Raw genomic sequence first — 13176 nt, 5'->3', positions numbered from 1 at the left:
TGATTAGACCCTTATTCATCGTCTGGAATCATTTAAAGCCCTTTGAACATTTTGCAGTTTGCACTGAAACTCTTATTTGGACCTTGAACCGTTTGGTTACCAGTAAAGTTCATTATATGGAGAAAAATCCTGGAATGTTTTCATCAAAAACCTTAATTTCCTTTCAACTGAAGAAAGAATGACATGGACATCTTGTATGACATGGGGGTGAGTAAATTATCAGCAAACGTTTTTTTTTAAAGTGAACTTATCCTTAAAGAGAGAATCATCATGACCATTGGTTGCCACCTATAGTTACTCTAGTAAGGTTGTCTGGTGATGTAAAGCAGATGAGCTGATGTTAGACTGGTTTACCAACGGAGAACATCATTACCTGTATGGTTGAAGAAGCTGAAGACATGTGAAGCCACAAGAAAATAAGACTAAATACAAGCAAAATAGGCATACACAAGGTGGAAACATCCTCTAGGCTAGAGATACGCATAATTTGCTGCTTTTTTGTTGGACATGCAATTAAGTAGACCAGTATCTAAAACTAACTAGTAGCTGGGTTTCCATCCAAATGTGAAGCGAATCTTTTCAAAGTTCGCAAAAAACAAATGCGAATTTTTATGCGCATGCATTTGTATCCAGTTGTTCGAGTGGAGGATGGTGGTAACCTAGAAACCAACGGTAAATAAAACAACATCAGCGAACACAGCCGATTAGTAATGTGGTTTTAATGTTCACTAAAGTAAAAAATAAGCGAGCGTAAAAACTTTTTTCTAAATTTGGCACTTCCATCAGATCTAATGCAATACTTCAAAATGCGCATAAAAACAGATGACAATGAAAAGCTTGTGTAATTTGCATTGATTGCAGTAAACAGCGTTGTGAAGTAAAGTACATAATTACAGCAATTAACACTAGCTAACTTGGGCTAACGCTAGCTAACAAATACCCACACTTGCAGTCTTTGCATTTGACCACTTGTCTGTTTACATGAAGTATTATCGAAGTTTGGTCTAGTGGGTGTGAAGACTTGACCAAATGTTTAAAGTGTGAAAACACAAGTGTTAAGCAAGACTTTCAGTTACTCAAGGGACACACTTAACCATTGAGTGATTATGAGGCTTCATTTGCAAACATCTTAAAATATAATCTCAGCAGTCTCTGCACCGATAAAATGTGCGACACCCTACATTTTAAAACCAAATTATATAAGCCGATAATGACAACTTTGCGAATGTATACATCTAGATTACATTTAAATTAATACTATACAGAATGTACTTTTTCAACAATCTCAAACTAATTACTTATTCAAGACAAGTATGTGCTGGAGTTTATTTACTGGAGTGAAGCAACTTCAAATGATGTGTCTTTTCTTTCTCTTCTTTTCTTCTCCTGACAACTCAACACCAATACCGGAGGTAAAGACTACACAGCAAAAAATGATTTTCTATTAATCTTAATTCAGTTAAGTTCTAATTTTAAGTTATGAACTCTTTTTAAAGAGAACAAGTCTCATGTAGGCTATCATTTAAGAATGTCTGTACAAAGATATTTGTACTGTAAAACAAGTTAAAGAAAATACAGAGTGATAAACTCAAATAAAGCCTCCAGGGCTGGAAGAGCAGAAAGAATGTGGCAAGTAGAAGCAAGTCAAGGTGGTTGTGGAGCCAATAAGGCTGGTGTGATGCTGTGTTCACGCCATAAACAAGACCGCTCTCATGGTACTCTGATGTCGGACACACCTTAAATCTCCAGTGGTCAGGTGGGGGAGGGGTCACATGCTACACTTCGTAGCTCTCGGAAAATGTACACGTTGTAATTACAAGCACATGAAGGCCTTTTTACAGTTCAGAATCGTTACGGGAATTACGACGTGGCGTGAACGCACCTTGACATACCAGCTGGATACCAGCTTCCCAGAAAAACTAGAAATGTGTCATTCCAGAGCTAAAATTAGTCATTACGAATTCTCACAGTAATTTCAAACAGTGCTCTGAATTTATGTCAAAGTGAAACCTCTCAAAAATTTTTTTTTACTAAATATCAGTACTCTTGGACCGCCTCTGACCTGGTAGAATCTCGGGATTGAGTGGTCAAATACACACAGTAATGAGTCAACATCTGAGTATCTTTAGTCATTTGTCATAAATTAATGTAAACAGTTGAGAAATAAATTCTCAGTATATTGGACCTGTGCATTCTGCCTTAAAGTGACAGTAGCCTAATAATCCTGCTGCTGCCTTTGTTATATCTTAAAGCTACACTGTGTGATTTTTACCCCCATCTAGCGGTGAAAAGGTACAGTATATGACCATCCAGTGAATATTAGTTTCTGTTCCTCTCAATTCCGATTTCGTTTTAACTCCTACGGTGGCCAGTGTAGTCCAAGATTAGCATGGCTTCCAGTTCGACCTCGTCCATGAGTGTTAACTCAAACGTAAACGCGAAAGGCGAAGCTTGAACTCACGGGTATGTCCCTCTTTGGCTAATGTACTTTCAAGATGGAGGGGCAACATGGCGGCCGACATTTAACTCCTTACCTGTATGTATTTTCATGGCAGGTTATACACTCACGAGAATACTTTATTACTTGAACGAAGTAATTATACATTAATGTGCTTACATACATTAAACAGCTAAAGTGTTTTTAGCTAAGAATAAACTAAAAGAGTTACACAGTGTAGCTTTAATTATCACTGACTGTTTACTTGTTTTCAGTAGCTTGAGTTTGTTTTAGGTTTCTTTTACAGTTTTTTTTTGTAACAGTTAAATTAGTGACGAGAATTATGAAATTGAAATGGTAACAAAACATTTGATATCATAAAAACCTTATTTAAAGATAAATATATATAAAAATATATAGTGATATATATCATGATCATGAAATAAAATTACTCATATTGTGATAAGATTTTGGTCACCCCTCTGGCCAATCAACGTAAGTCTTTTTAACTGTCAAAAAAATGTTCTTCTCATTTTGGTTAACTATGCCAATTAAAACATCCAGTCCTTCTGAAATAACTGATTCCATTTCCTGTGACATTAATGTGACACACACATTTAGAACCACTTAGTGTAAATACCTTCAAAATGCTAAAAGCAACAGAATGGTGCAAAGCTCTATTTTGATTCGTCGATAGAATTCCACGGCTTTAAATCATTAAATAAAGCATATTGACTTGGCCCAGCAGACTCAGACTTCTATAATAGCATGAGAAAACCGAAAGCTCTGGATTTAATCGTGATGCATTTCTGCTGAGCATTGACCAAGAAAGCATGAACACATCAATCCTTGTTCTAATTCGGTCAATAAGACCTGCTCCCTTGGCCCACGCCGGCCTGCTGTCAGCTCACATACCCCTGATGCAGTGTACTTTATTAATATAATGTAATAAAAGTACATAATATGCAACAAAGTCATTATTAAAGGGACTCTGTGTAGGATCTACCCCCATCTAGTGGTTAAATATTATTTTGCATTCAAACGAATTTTGCTCTCCAGCGCCTCGCTTTTTCAAGTGCGTATTGCATCTACGGTTGCCGTTATGTACCAAAATGCTATGACAGGATGTCTTGTAGTAACACTTCATCGAGTTTTTCTCCGGGTGAACAGGTTTGTAATTTAAAAAAAACAGCAACTTGACACAACGAACAAACGAATGTTACAGTATGAGTTTCTGACACTGAAAAACATGAACTGTTGTAATTAGTAGTAATGCCGCCTATATTCGTTATATTTTCTGAATTACCTGATTGTTAGATATCATCATCGGATGATTCAGCAGTAGGGAGAGGAAGAGGTAGAGGTAGAGGTAGAGGTAGAGGGAGAGGACAGAGAGGCAGTGGATCAGTGGGATCTAACGTCAGGCGAGATGGACGACGAGGAGCGCGAGAGTCAACACAACGACGACAAAGATACCCGGCAACTACAAGAGACGATCAAAGTAGAATTGAAAGTTTTCAAAGGCAGCGAAGAGAAACGACCGAGGTTTGTACAATTTATGTGTCTAGCTGTAAAAATTAATTTTAATTCTCTGTACAATCTTATCCACATAGCAAAATCATAACTTTAGCCAATTGATAATTTAAATATATATAAAAAAAGAAAGCTATAGAAAATCTTACAGAGAGCAATGTTTTATTTTGCACACACATATTTTTTTTTAAAACACTTATACATGAGATCCCTGCAATGCCTCAAGTGCAATATACTGCAAAACATGATGTATGTTATACCTACATGTATATCTAATGGACTAGATCTGATCTTATAATCATATTTCCTTTCATTTCTTCAGAGACTACTGCAGAACATGAGCCTTGAGGATCACATACGCCTCACAGGTAGATTGTTGGAGAGGCAGCCGGGTCTGGTCTTTGATTTATTGATCGAGCATCAGCAAAGACATGGTGCCCCTACATCTGCGGAGGTTCCAGGGGTACCATGGTGTACCTGTAGCCACTGCAGAGACATGCCGACAGACAGGGAGCGGAAATGCTGTGGACAGGACCCTGCACACTGCGTGAGCCTCCTTCCACATTTTACACAATACTGCCTGGATGAGGGATATCTTCGGATACATAGACAGTACCGGGAGGATCTCACTGCTTTCGGAAATGTAAGGGAGCCTGGTGATGACAACCGAGAATACAGGCATGCAGCTTATAGACACTTTATTTTCTGGCAGCATGGCTCATTAGGACAGGGGAACAGGAGAGTCATTCCAAGCTGCTGTGTTTACAGGATTAGGGAAAAATTCCCAGACCCTCAGGCACAATACACTGGCTACATTCCAGGGATCTAAAAAAGTTTTGTAAATAGTAATATCGATTTATATATGTTGTATTCTTTGAAGTTCTGTTTACTTCACACTTTGTTATAAAGAATAAAATATTTGTTAATTTACTTTGTAATCTATTTTTTCTAAAATCGGGATAGAGAAACATTTAAAAATGATGTGCAAAATGAATGATACACAAAAAACTTAAAATGAAGTTTGTTTGAAAATGCAAACATATATTTATTAATAAGTAGAATGATTTTTGATCATGTATTTACAACTCAAATATCAGTAAAACAACTCAATCTCAATCTGTCTCCAAGTTGGTAATAGCATGGAAGGTAGATCCTGTGAAAGACAAGTTCAATTAAATGTATACACAATTAAGAATCAGTATGTGACAAAATTAATGGGCTAAAATAAGGCCAAGTAGATGTTTGTCACTTACCCAGACCTCTGGTGACCTGTGTATGCATCAGCTCTGATGTTGATGGTGGCGGTATCGGTGGCACAACACCAAGACGCCTTGGGTCATCTGCTCTTAGGGACCTCTTTCGCGGCATCCCAATTCCACTTGTGACTCTCGCCTTCAAGATGCGTGCTTGTATCTCAGGGATGTAACCATATGATTTTGTACACTTCATGGTGTAAAGGCTATATCTTCTGGCATTTTTATTGTACTTCTTCCTATAACTTAAATTAACAAAAGACAATTGCTACAAGTCATTTAATCATTATGAGTAATAAACTTATAGATATTTCTCATATTTCTGAATACATAATTTAAAATGTGAAATTGCAATTATTTGAATATAACAAATTGTTGAGAGTTTGACATACACTTGTTGGCCCTCAGCCGTCCTGTATGCCGGTCGTTCCCGGTGGAAATTGTAGTCCAGGGCTGCGAGCACAACTCTCGTGTCATACACTCGGGGAGTGAAGGCCTGGCGCTTGCTGGCATACATCAGAATGTGATTCTGAAAAGACTCGAGATGTGCTGTCGATCTGGACAAATTAAAAAATAGATTTAGACTAAAAAACACACCCACACATGACTTGCGTATCATTTAGATTTCTTTTAAAATGTCATGTCTCCACGCTTTACCTGAAGCGCAGATACTTGTGGACATCCTTCTGCCAACGCTTGTTGAGGACGATCTCCACAAGCGCTTTATGGCTCTTTGAATCTCTCTCAATCCACTCTTTATCCTGAGTGTCTTCATGGTGGTCGTGTTGGCAGCTTCCTGTTTCCCAGGTGTGATTGTTGCAAACATGATGCAGAACTCCAATCCAAAGTGCCTGAGGAAAGTAAAACAATTAAACAAAAACATTATCATATCAAAGTTTTTTGACTCATTGCATTATTATCATTTATTTCTATTATAACATTCTTCCTGCTTACAAGAAACTGCTCAAATGTTTCTGCCGTCTTGCAGCACCACCAGAAATGGTTAACTATATCCCTCAGCCAGTGAAGGAGAATAGACTGTCCTTTCACCTTTCCCGCCTTATGGTAATTAACAAAACAGAGACAATGGAAGTTAGTCCTTGTAAATATTTTGATGGAGACCTGACATAACAAAATTATTACACCGACATGCAGGAAGGTACAAATCTTAATAAATGAAATTAGATGTATTAGAACTTACGGTTGCTATTTTTTTGCACAAATTTTTGGCACCATGCCACATGTCCAGGCTGTGGTGAATTTTCAGATCCTTATATTTTCCTTTATCTGGGTCTTTGAAGTATAGAATCATTTCTCAATCAGCAATTCAATATTTCTATTCAAATGTTTTATTATTTGACCACTTACTCAAAAGGGCTCCAATCTGGACATGAGCATCCGTGCAGAACTCCACTACCTTGATCTCTTGCGTAAGCTTGTCCACTGTCTGGATAAAACCCTCCTTCTCCATGATGTTGGAGTTCCAGTTGGTCTGCCGCTTGTCTATAGTGGCCACATGGATGATTTCCTTAGAGTCAAGCTCCATGGTTGTGTAGCTACAGTATTGGGCAGAATGCCCTGGTGAGTCATTTCTGCCATCACCTATAGAAAAAGGAAATACAGGTAATTTCAAAATACAAAACCTGTATGATAAAGTGATTGCAAAATTAGTTTAATTGTTTAATACCATAACAATTAATGGAGAACAAGTTCAAATATATAATTACCCACCTAGGAGCACAACATCTTTCCCTTTTAGTCGGCTGATGGATTCAGACCTCTTCTCTTCCCAAAAATCTTTAATAGTGTCAACACAGTAGGTGTCCTGGATGGTGTAGTGTGTGTTGGTGTTTACCATTTGTATGTTCATGAATTTAAATAGGAGAGCAACTTTAGTGTAGTTGTTTCCAGAAAGTAAAATGTTAGTGGAAAGAAGAAAGTCCCCAGCCTGCATGCCAAACTTCAACACAGGCTGTGAATTCCACCGCCATAGGCAATGTCCATTGGGGCAGATCTGGTAAGATAAGGGTAGCATTGTAAAATTAATAAGGCATAAACAGTGCCATTTGTTACGATACATTTTGATGTGATGTGAAAGGCTTACCCATTCAACACTCATCGCAGTGCCCCTGATGCCGATGTTTGTTGAAAATGGGGCAACACTGTCACACACTAAACCAGTCCTCAAGACACCAGTGCATCTGTTCACGGGAAGAGTTAAAAATGTGACAAGCTGCCTCAAGCAGTTCTCATAGAGCACAGCTGCTCTAACGCCAATAATGTCATCCTCACTGAGGACCTTCTGAGGGCCTGGCAAAATCGGCAGCTCGAGACTCAAGGGCTCATCGAGAGGGACTTCAGGGGCAGGCAGATCATGCACAGTCTCATCAATCCCAATAGTTGGCAGATTGTCAATTACCTGTGCTCCCTTCATTGCACCACCCATTCTGGAAGAGAAGAACTTCAGGGATCATACACAGTTCAATTGAATTATTTCCAAGTTTTTCCGGCATATAAACATGATCAAATTTATTACCTGAGACATCAGTGTGAACTAAAAGAATTCAAAAACATTCCAAAATAGCCCAAAACATTTTTTACATGTAAAAATTCAGCACATAAACAAAGTAAAAAGAAGTAATAGATAATGACTCACCGCAATGAAATTGTTGGAAGGTATTCCTCATCAGAGCTGTCGTCCAGGTAACCATGAAATGAGGGTCCTTCTTCTTCCAAATCAATCCTGTAAGATACAACAAACTGAAATGAATAAAAAAAAACTGAAAAAAAAATATCTAATTATACAATAGAATAAAATCCCACTTACACACTGTTCATGGGGTCATTGAAGGCATTTTCATTCAACTCCTCTTCAACAATACTCATGTCATGCATACTATGAAAATAAATGATAATTTAAAGCATGTATTAGCTGAAAACATGCAACCAGATAGTATTGATATGGGACACAAAATTGACTGTTTATGGGTTACCTCTGTTCAAGGGTTTCAACTTCCGGTGCACTTTGTTGTTCAGCTCTAAAAGCAAAAATCATAAGACAATATGATGCATAGGTAGATACAAGTTTGATATGAAACTTGTATTTTAACAATTAAAAAATTATTTCAATTAAATGACTTACCCATCTGTCCCACTGGAAATGCTTGACAACGCTGGAGCATTTGCCACTTGAACACATTTTGCCTTGATGGGGGTTGATGTATTACCACTCAAAAGGGTACTCTCATAACTGCAAAAATCAGATGGGAAAATCAGATCATGGTTTATTGACCATTTATTCTTACATAAAAGGGACTTGACTCCAGCAGTTGTTGACCCTCTCCAATGTTCACAAATAAAACTATAGGCATAGGCTACATACAAAATTACTGTATGCGTCTGTATTATTCAATGCGAGGTCACAGTATAAATGATAAATAACATAAAATTTCAGATAACTAAAAACTTGAAATATCATTAGGTGTGCAAACAATGCAAAAACATTCATTATCTCTATATTCTTACTGAATTTTTAGGTTATAAAGAGTAAACTTACAAACCTTGTTTTTAGCACCTTCACAATAGCAGCGAGTAAAGTAGTCAATAGCTGCTATTCATCAAAGACCTTGTTTAACTTTTTTACCTATGTTATACTGTATATATAATAAAGTACACAACCAAGCAATGACAAAAAAATTAAGTAAGACTGTAACATTGACTAACCTGTCGAGGAGAAAGCAGGCAACTTCAGCGTCTCTTCTGAAATCTTTATGCTGCATTAGCTCTTTCCACCTTGAAAACGCGATCCCGATATTTACTCTCGTTTTTTGCAATCTCCGGTCACGTTTCCTTTTTCGTTCCAGTCTTGCCTTTTTTTGCGTGGAAGATGCATTCTCCTGTGACTCGGCATATGTATGGTCCGCCATTACAAATAATAGAGCAATCAGCAATCATAGGAGAGCAATTCAGGGAATGCGCCTCTCAATGTGACGTGACGCTGGCTCTGAGTCTGAACGAAAACGCGTTGTGGAAACGCGTTTGGCTGGTGGTACTTTTTGACCCTCTCTGCTATTATAGTTTTTCAAGATGGCGGAACGACATGGAAGCCTCCGTTAACCTACCCGTCCCATGTACATAAAGATAATAAATTCTTCATTTACGAGGATAAGTCAGATAATTTGCAGAGGTATTTGTACACCATTGAGGACATATTTATGAATAAAAATATTGATTTCTGATAATAAAATACCTAAAACTCTACACAGTGTCCCTTTAAGGTTCCTTCATTACCATAAACAAATAGAAATGCACCCTTGAATTAGTACTCTTTTGCTGAAAACTGCGCTTTCAGCAAGTAAATACGGATGTATTCTAATGCCGGTGAGTAAATATGCTCTCCTTGCACTATTCATGACTTATCAGGAGATGAAGAGGGTTAGGGGAAAAATTGTCCCATGTTTTGATAAAAAAAAAAAAAAAAAAGAAGGATGCTTAGTAAATCTAAATCCAATTCCATTAAACAGGTATTTGTTGTTTTCTCATTTATAGATCCAATTTGCAAGGGAAATAGGCTTATTTAGAATATATGAATCTATTAATTGATGTCTTCCAATTCCCCCTTATAGTGCTTCCTCTTATCCGCAGATAATTCATTTCAAATTTACCACACCAACACAAACCACAGGGGAAATTATTGTTTCTTGATCAGCATTTATGTATTTGATGTGTATTTTTTTATTTTATATCTCAAACAATCATTAAAAAATAATTAAGAAATAATGTAAAAAAGGTATTTTTGCAGTCGAGAAACCAGCCAGTGCTACACAAACAGAGAAGAGAACTAAACCTTTAAAAGCAATGCCGTAATGAATCGCTATACAGCACATGATCCTCAAACCACAGGCTTTCATTTGAACACAGCTGTAACATGCTGCTATTATTCATTAAAGAGCATTAGTAGTTGTGCTGACCCACGGTAGTCTGTGTAAATAGGCACATACCACAAAATATGTTTTTATTTTATTTTATTACAGACTGCATAGACACAAAAAAGTCCATTAGGATAACCATATCCAGATGACGAGCAGAAAGGTGAAAGGATTTTTACATGGTGCATTAAGGGGCATTATTTCCAGTAAAATATCATGGAGCATCAGCCATAAAACGGCGTTTCACTCAATAATGTGCATATTGTCCATAACACAGCATCTGGACAAACAGCAATGAGCTGAGAGAACCTGAGGGTTGCTGGCATCTCCTGTGTGTGTCTGGCCACAGCACACTGACTGTCATCTATACACATTGTTCATTGTATGTGTTCTTTTTTTATAGCACTGAGACATTTGGGGTTTAAGAAGATGTATAATTAGTATTATTCTACATCTGTTAAGAAAGAATAGTAGGTATTGATTGGCTAATAACTACATTATTCAACTGAGCACTATTACTAATTCGTTAATCATGTTTATTTTTATTTTTTTAGTTGAAAACTGCACATCTGCAAACAGTATTTAGATGAAGTACTTTAAATACAACTCAATTTGAAATTTGACTAGTACCATACAGACATGTACTCCACCTGAGCTACTAAATAGAGAAAGAGAGAGGAGAGAGAGAGAGAGAGAGAGAAGAAAAACAAAATGTGTCTTAACACGCACAGCAGCCTGCCTCTGAAATGCATTTAATTGAATTGTAAGTGGCTATGCAGCATGAACGAATTAAGAGATAAGAGATTGCTAAACATTATTTTGTATGCCCTGTAGCTAACTTTTTTTTTTCCTTGATGTTTTCTGTTCGTCAGATAATTATTGCACTACATTTTAAGGGTGGGTTTAATGTGATGAAACATGTCATGCACCAAAGCTTTTCTCAGTAGAATACAACCAGAGTAGAAAGGAAACAATGGGAGAGAGTGGGAAAAATAGTTGTTCTACAACAAATCTCTCTCCAGAGATCCACAATGCTGGAGTGTTCTTCTGCCACGTCAAACAGCCATTTATGAGTGAGACAACAAGACAGACCCAGAAGGGCAGTAGACAGATGTGCTACTGTATAAACAGGGTGGGCTGGTTCATTGGGTGAGAGATTTTTTTTTATAGCACTGATGCTTTGAGGGGTTGTAGAAGTTGCAACTTCAAAGTTCTGGTTTTCAAGAATCCTCAGACGTGAGTGGTCGATAGATCAGGAGGATGACCTTTGCTCCCTGGCTTCCTGACATTTGCACAAGCCGAGCTCTTTTATTTATTTTCTAGTTGTTTATATGCTGTAAATTGTGTTTTCCCTCCTGGGATTTCTCATCCAGAGGACTGTGAATAAAATGTATACAGAAGAATAAACACACAAAAAACATGACATTTTTTTGTTGGTTTAACTGTTAAATACTATGGGGTTACTAAAGAAACATCTGTTATTACATATGGTGCCTCTCGGAAGCATTTGTTTATTTAACCATGCTCACTAATGTCTGAATGTCATTGCATTAATGTGATGATTCACCTACAAACAAAACAATGGAACACACACAAAAATCGTATTTTGAAAAAAAGTCTTATTTTTTCCCCCTGGCATAGTATCTGCATACTGTAGCAACACCCAGTATACCTTGGCAACTATAGAACAACCACCCAGAACACCCTAGCAACCACCCCATCCATCTACCCATCCAGTTATTTCTATAAAATATTGGGTGAATAAATATACTGTAAATATCAGAGTACAACAATTAGGAGATAACATCACTACTAGAGATCAAATGAGATCATAAATAAAGGAGGATCTTAAAGAGAGCATGATCTCAACATAAATTGATTATTTATAAATCTTTGTAAAAAAAAAAAAAATTGTTGGTAGCCATAATTTCTTTTCAAAACAGCCATCAATCTCTCAAATCAGTTTTGCAATTGAAACTGAATTATCAGTCCTGTGAGTGGACATGCAGACTTAATCTGCATATTTGTCATCTCGATCTCAGTGTGAGGTCCAGATGTCCCTATTCATTATTTGGATTTGTGCAGAATGATGTTCTGCCAGATCTCATAAACAAGGTTAATATTCACAGACGTACAAGCTACTGCGGTACCCGATTGCTTCCGGTGCCCAAGGCCTTCATTGTTCCATTTTTCTGTTGTCTTTACTGTGGTATCTGCATTGAGCAGAACAATAGCAAAACAACATACATGCCTTTTGTCAATCAGAATATGCAATATAACTTAGTTCCGGTCTTCAAATGCGAGTCAGTTGAATCAGTTGAAAAAAAAAACAAGTTTATTCAAAAACACTGATTCATTCAAGAACAAAATGACTCTATAATAAAATAAAATAAATAAAAGCAAACAGGGTATACTATTAACAATTTATGAAAACCAGCAATAATTAAATAACAAGTGCATCTCAATTGCTCATTCTGCACTATTATGCTATATTGTAGTATAAATAGTATGAGTTGTGTGTTCACACTTGAAATTCCAAAGGGAAAAATGTGCACTTCAAATAATTAAATGATGCACTCAATTGACCCCCAAAAATGAAGGCTGTGTCCCAATTCACATTCTCTCTGAATATGTACTTCTTTCAAATAAGTGATTCGTGAGTAGTATAAATGTAATCTGGACATACTACCTTCCCTTTCCTTTGGCCCGGGGCCTTTGCAAATATGTGTTTCCCCAGTGAGCCTTCTCGCACAGACACTGTGCAAAGTCAGGGAGGAAGAGGAGCAGGTTTTGCTAGTTGCGTCGTATTGGCCCAACCGGACCTGGTTCCCAGAACTTATGCTCCTCGCGACAGCACCTCCTCGGCCCATTCCTCTGAGGGAGCACCTGTTTTCTCAGAGACGGGGCACTCTATGGCACCCACGTCCAGACCTCTGGAGACTCCATGTCTGGTCCCTGGATGGGACGCGGAGGTTCTAGGTGGCCTACCACAGCCTGTGGTAGACACCATGACTTCCACTAGAGC

General features: G+C 37.5%; 2 protein-coding genes across 2 annotated transcripts; one reads left to right on the top strand and one right to left on the bottom strand.

Moving 5' to 3' along the window:
* The first annotated feature begins 3467 nt into the window (after positions 1 to 3467).
* LOC148981403 (P2X purinoceptor 7-like) lies at positions 3468 to 4873 on the top strand. Its single transcript, XM_089131720.1, has one exon. The coding sequence runs from the start codon at positions 4308 to 4310 to the stop codon at positions 4797 to 4799; it is 492 nt and encodes a 163-aa protein (XP_088987846.1). The 5' UTR covers positions 3468 to 4307; the 3' UTR covers positions 4800 to 4873.
* A 141-nt stretch (positions 4874 to 5014) lies between these two features.
* Positions 5015 to 9487, bottom strand: LOC148981402 (uncharacterized). The gene is made up of 14 exons (XM_089131036.1): positions 8947 to 9487; positions 8366 to 8473; positions 8217 to 8261; positions 8051 to 8119; positions 7880 to 7966; positions 7328 to 7670; positions 6955 to 7237; positions 6592 to 6825; positions 6425 to 6516; positions 6178 to 6282; positions 5881 to 6074; positions 5616 to 5780; positions 5224 to 5468; positions 5015 to 5123 (listed from the first exon to the last, which is right to left on the bottom strand). Exons 1-14 carry the CDS (start codon positions 9147 to 9149, stop codon positions 5083 to 5085), a joined length of 2214 nt encoding a protein of 737 aa, XP_088987162.1. The 5' UTR covers positions 9150 to 9487; the 3' UTR covers positions 5015 to 5082.
* Between the last annotated feature and the right edge of the window lie 3689 nt (positions 9488 to 13176).

This window comes from Pimephales promelas, chromosome 5 (assembly GCF_988280905.1).
Source record: "Pimephales promelas chromosome 5, fPimPro1.hap1.1, whole genome shotgun sequence".
In the NCBI taxonomy this organism is placed as follows: Eukaryota; Metazoa; Chordata; class Actinopteri; order Cypriniformes; family Leuciscidae; genus Pimephales; species Pimephales promelas.
The sequence above is the reverse complement of the archived record's forward strand: the minus strand, read 5'-3'. Positions and strand labels throughout refer to the sequence as shown.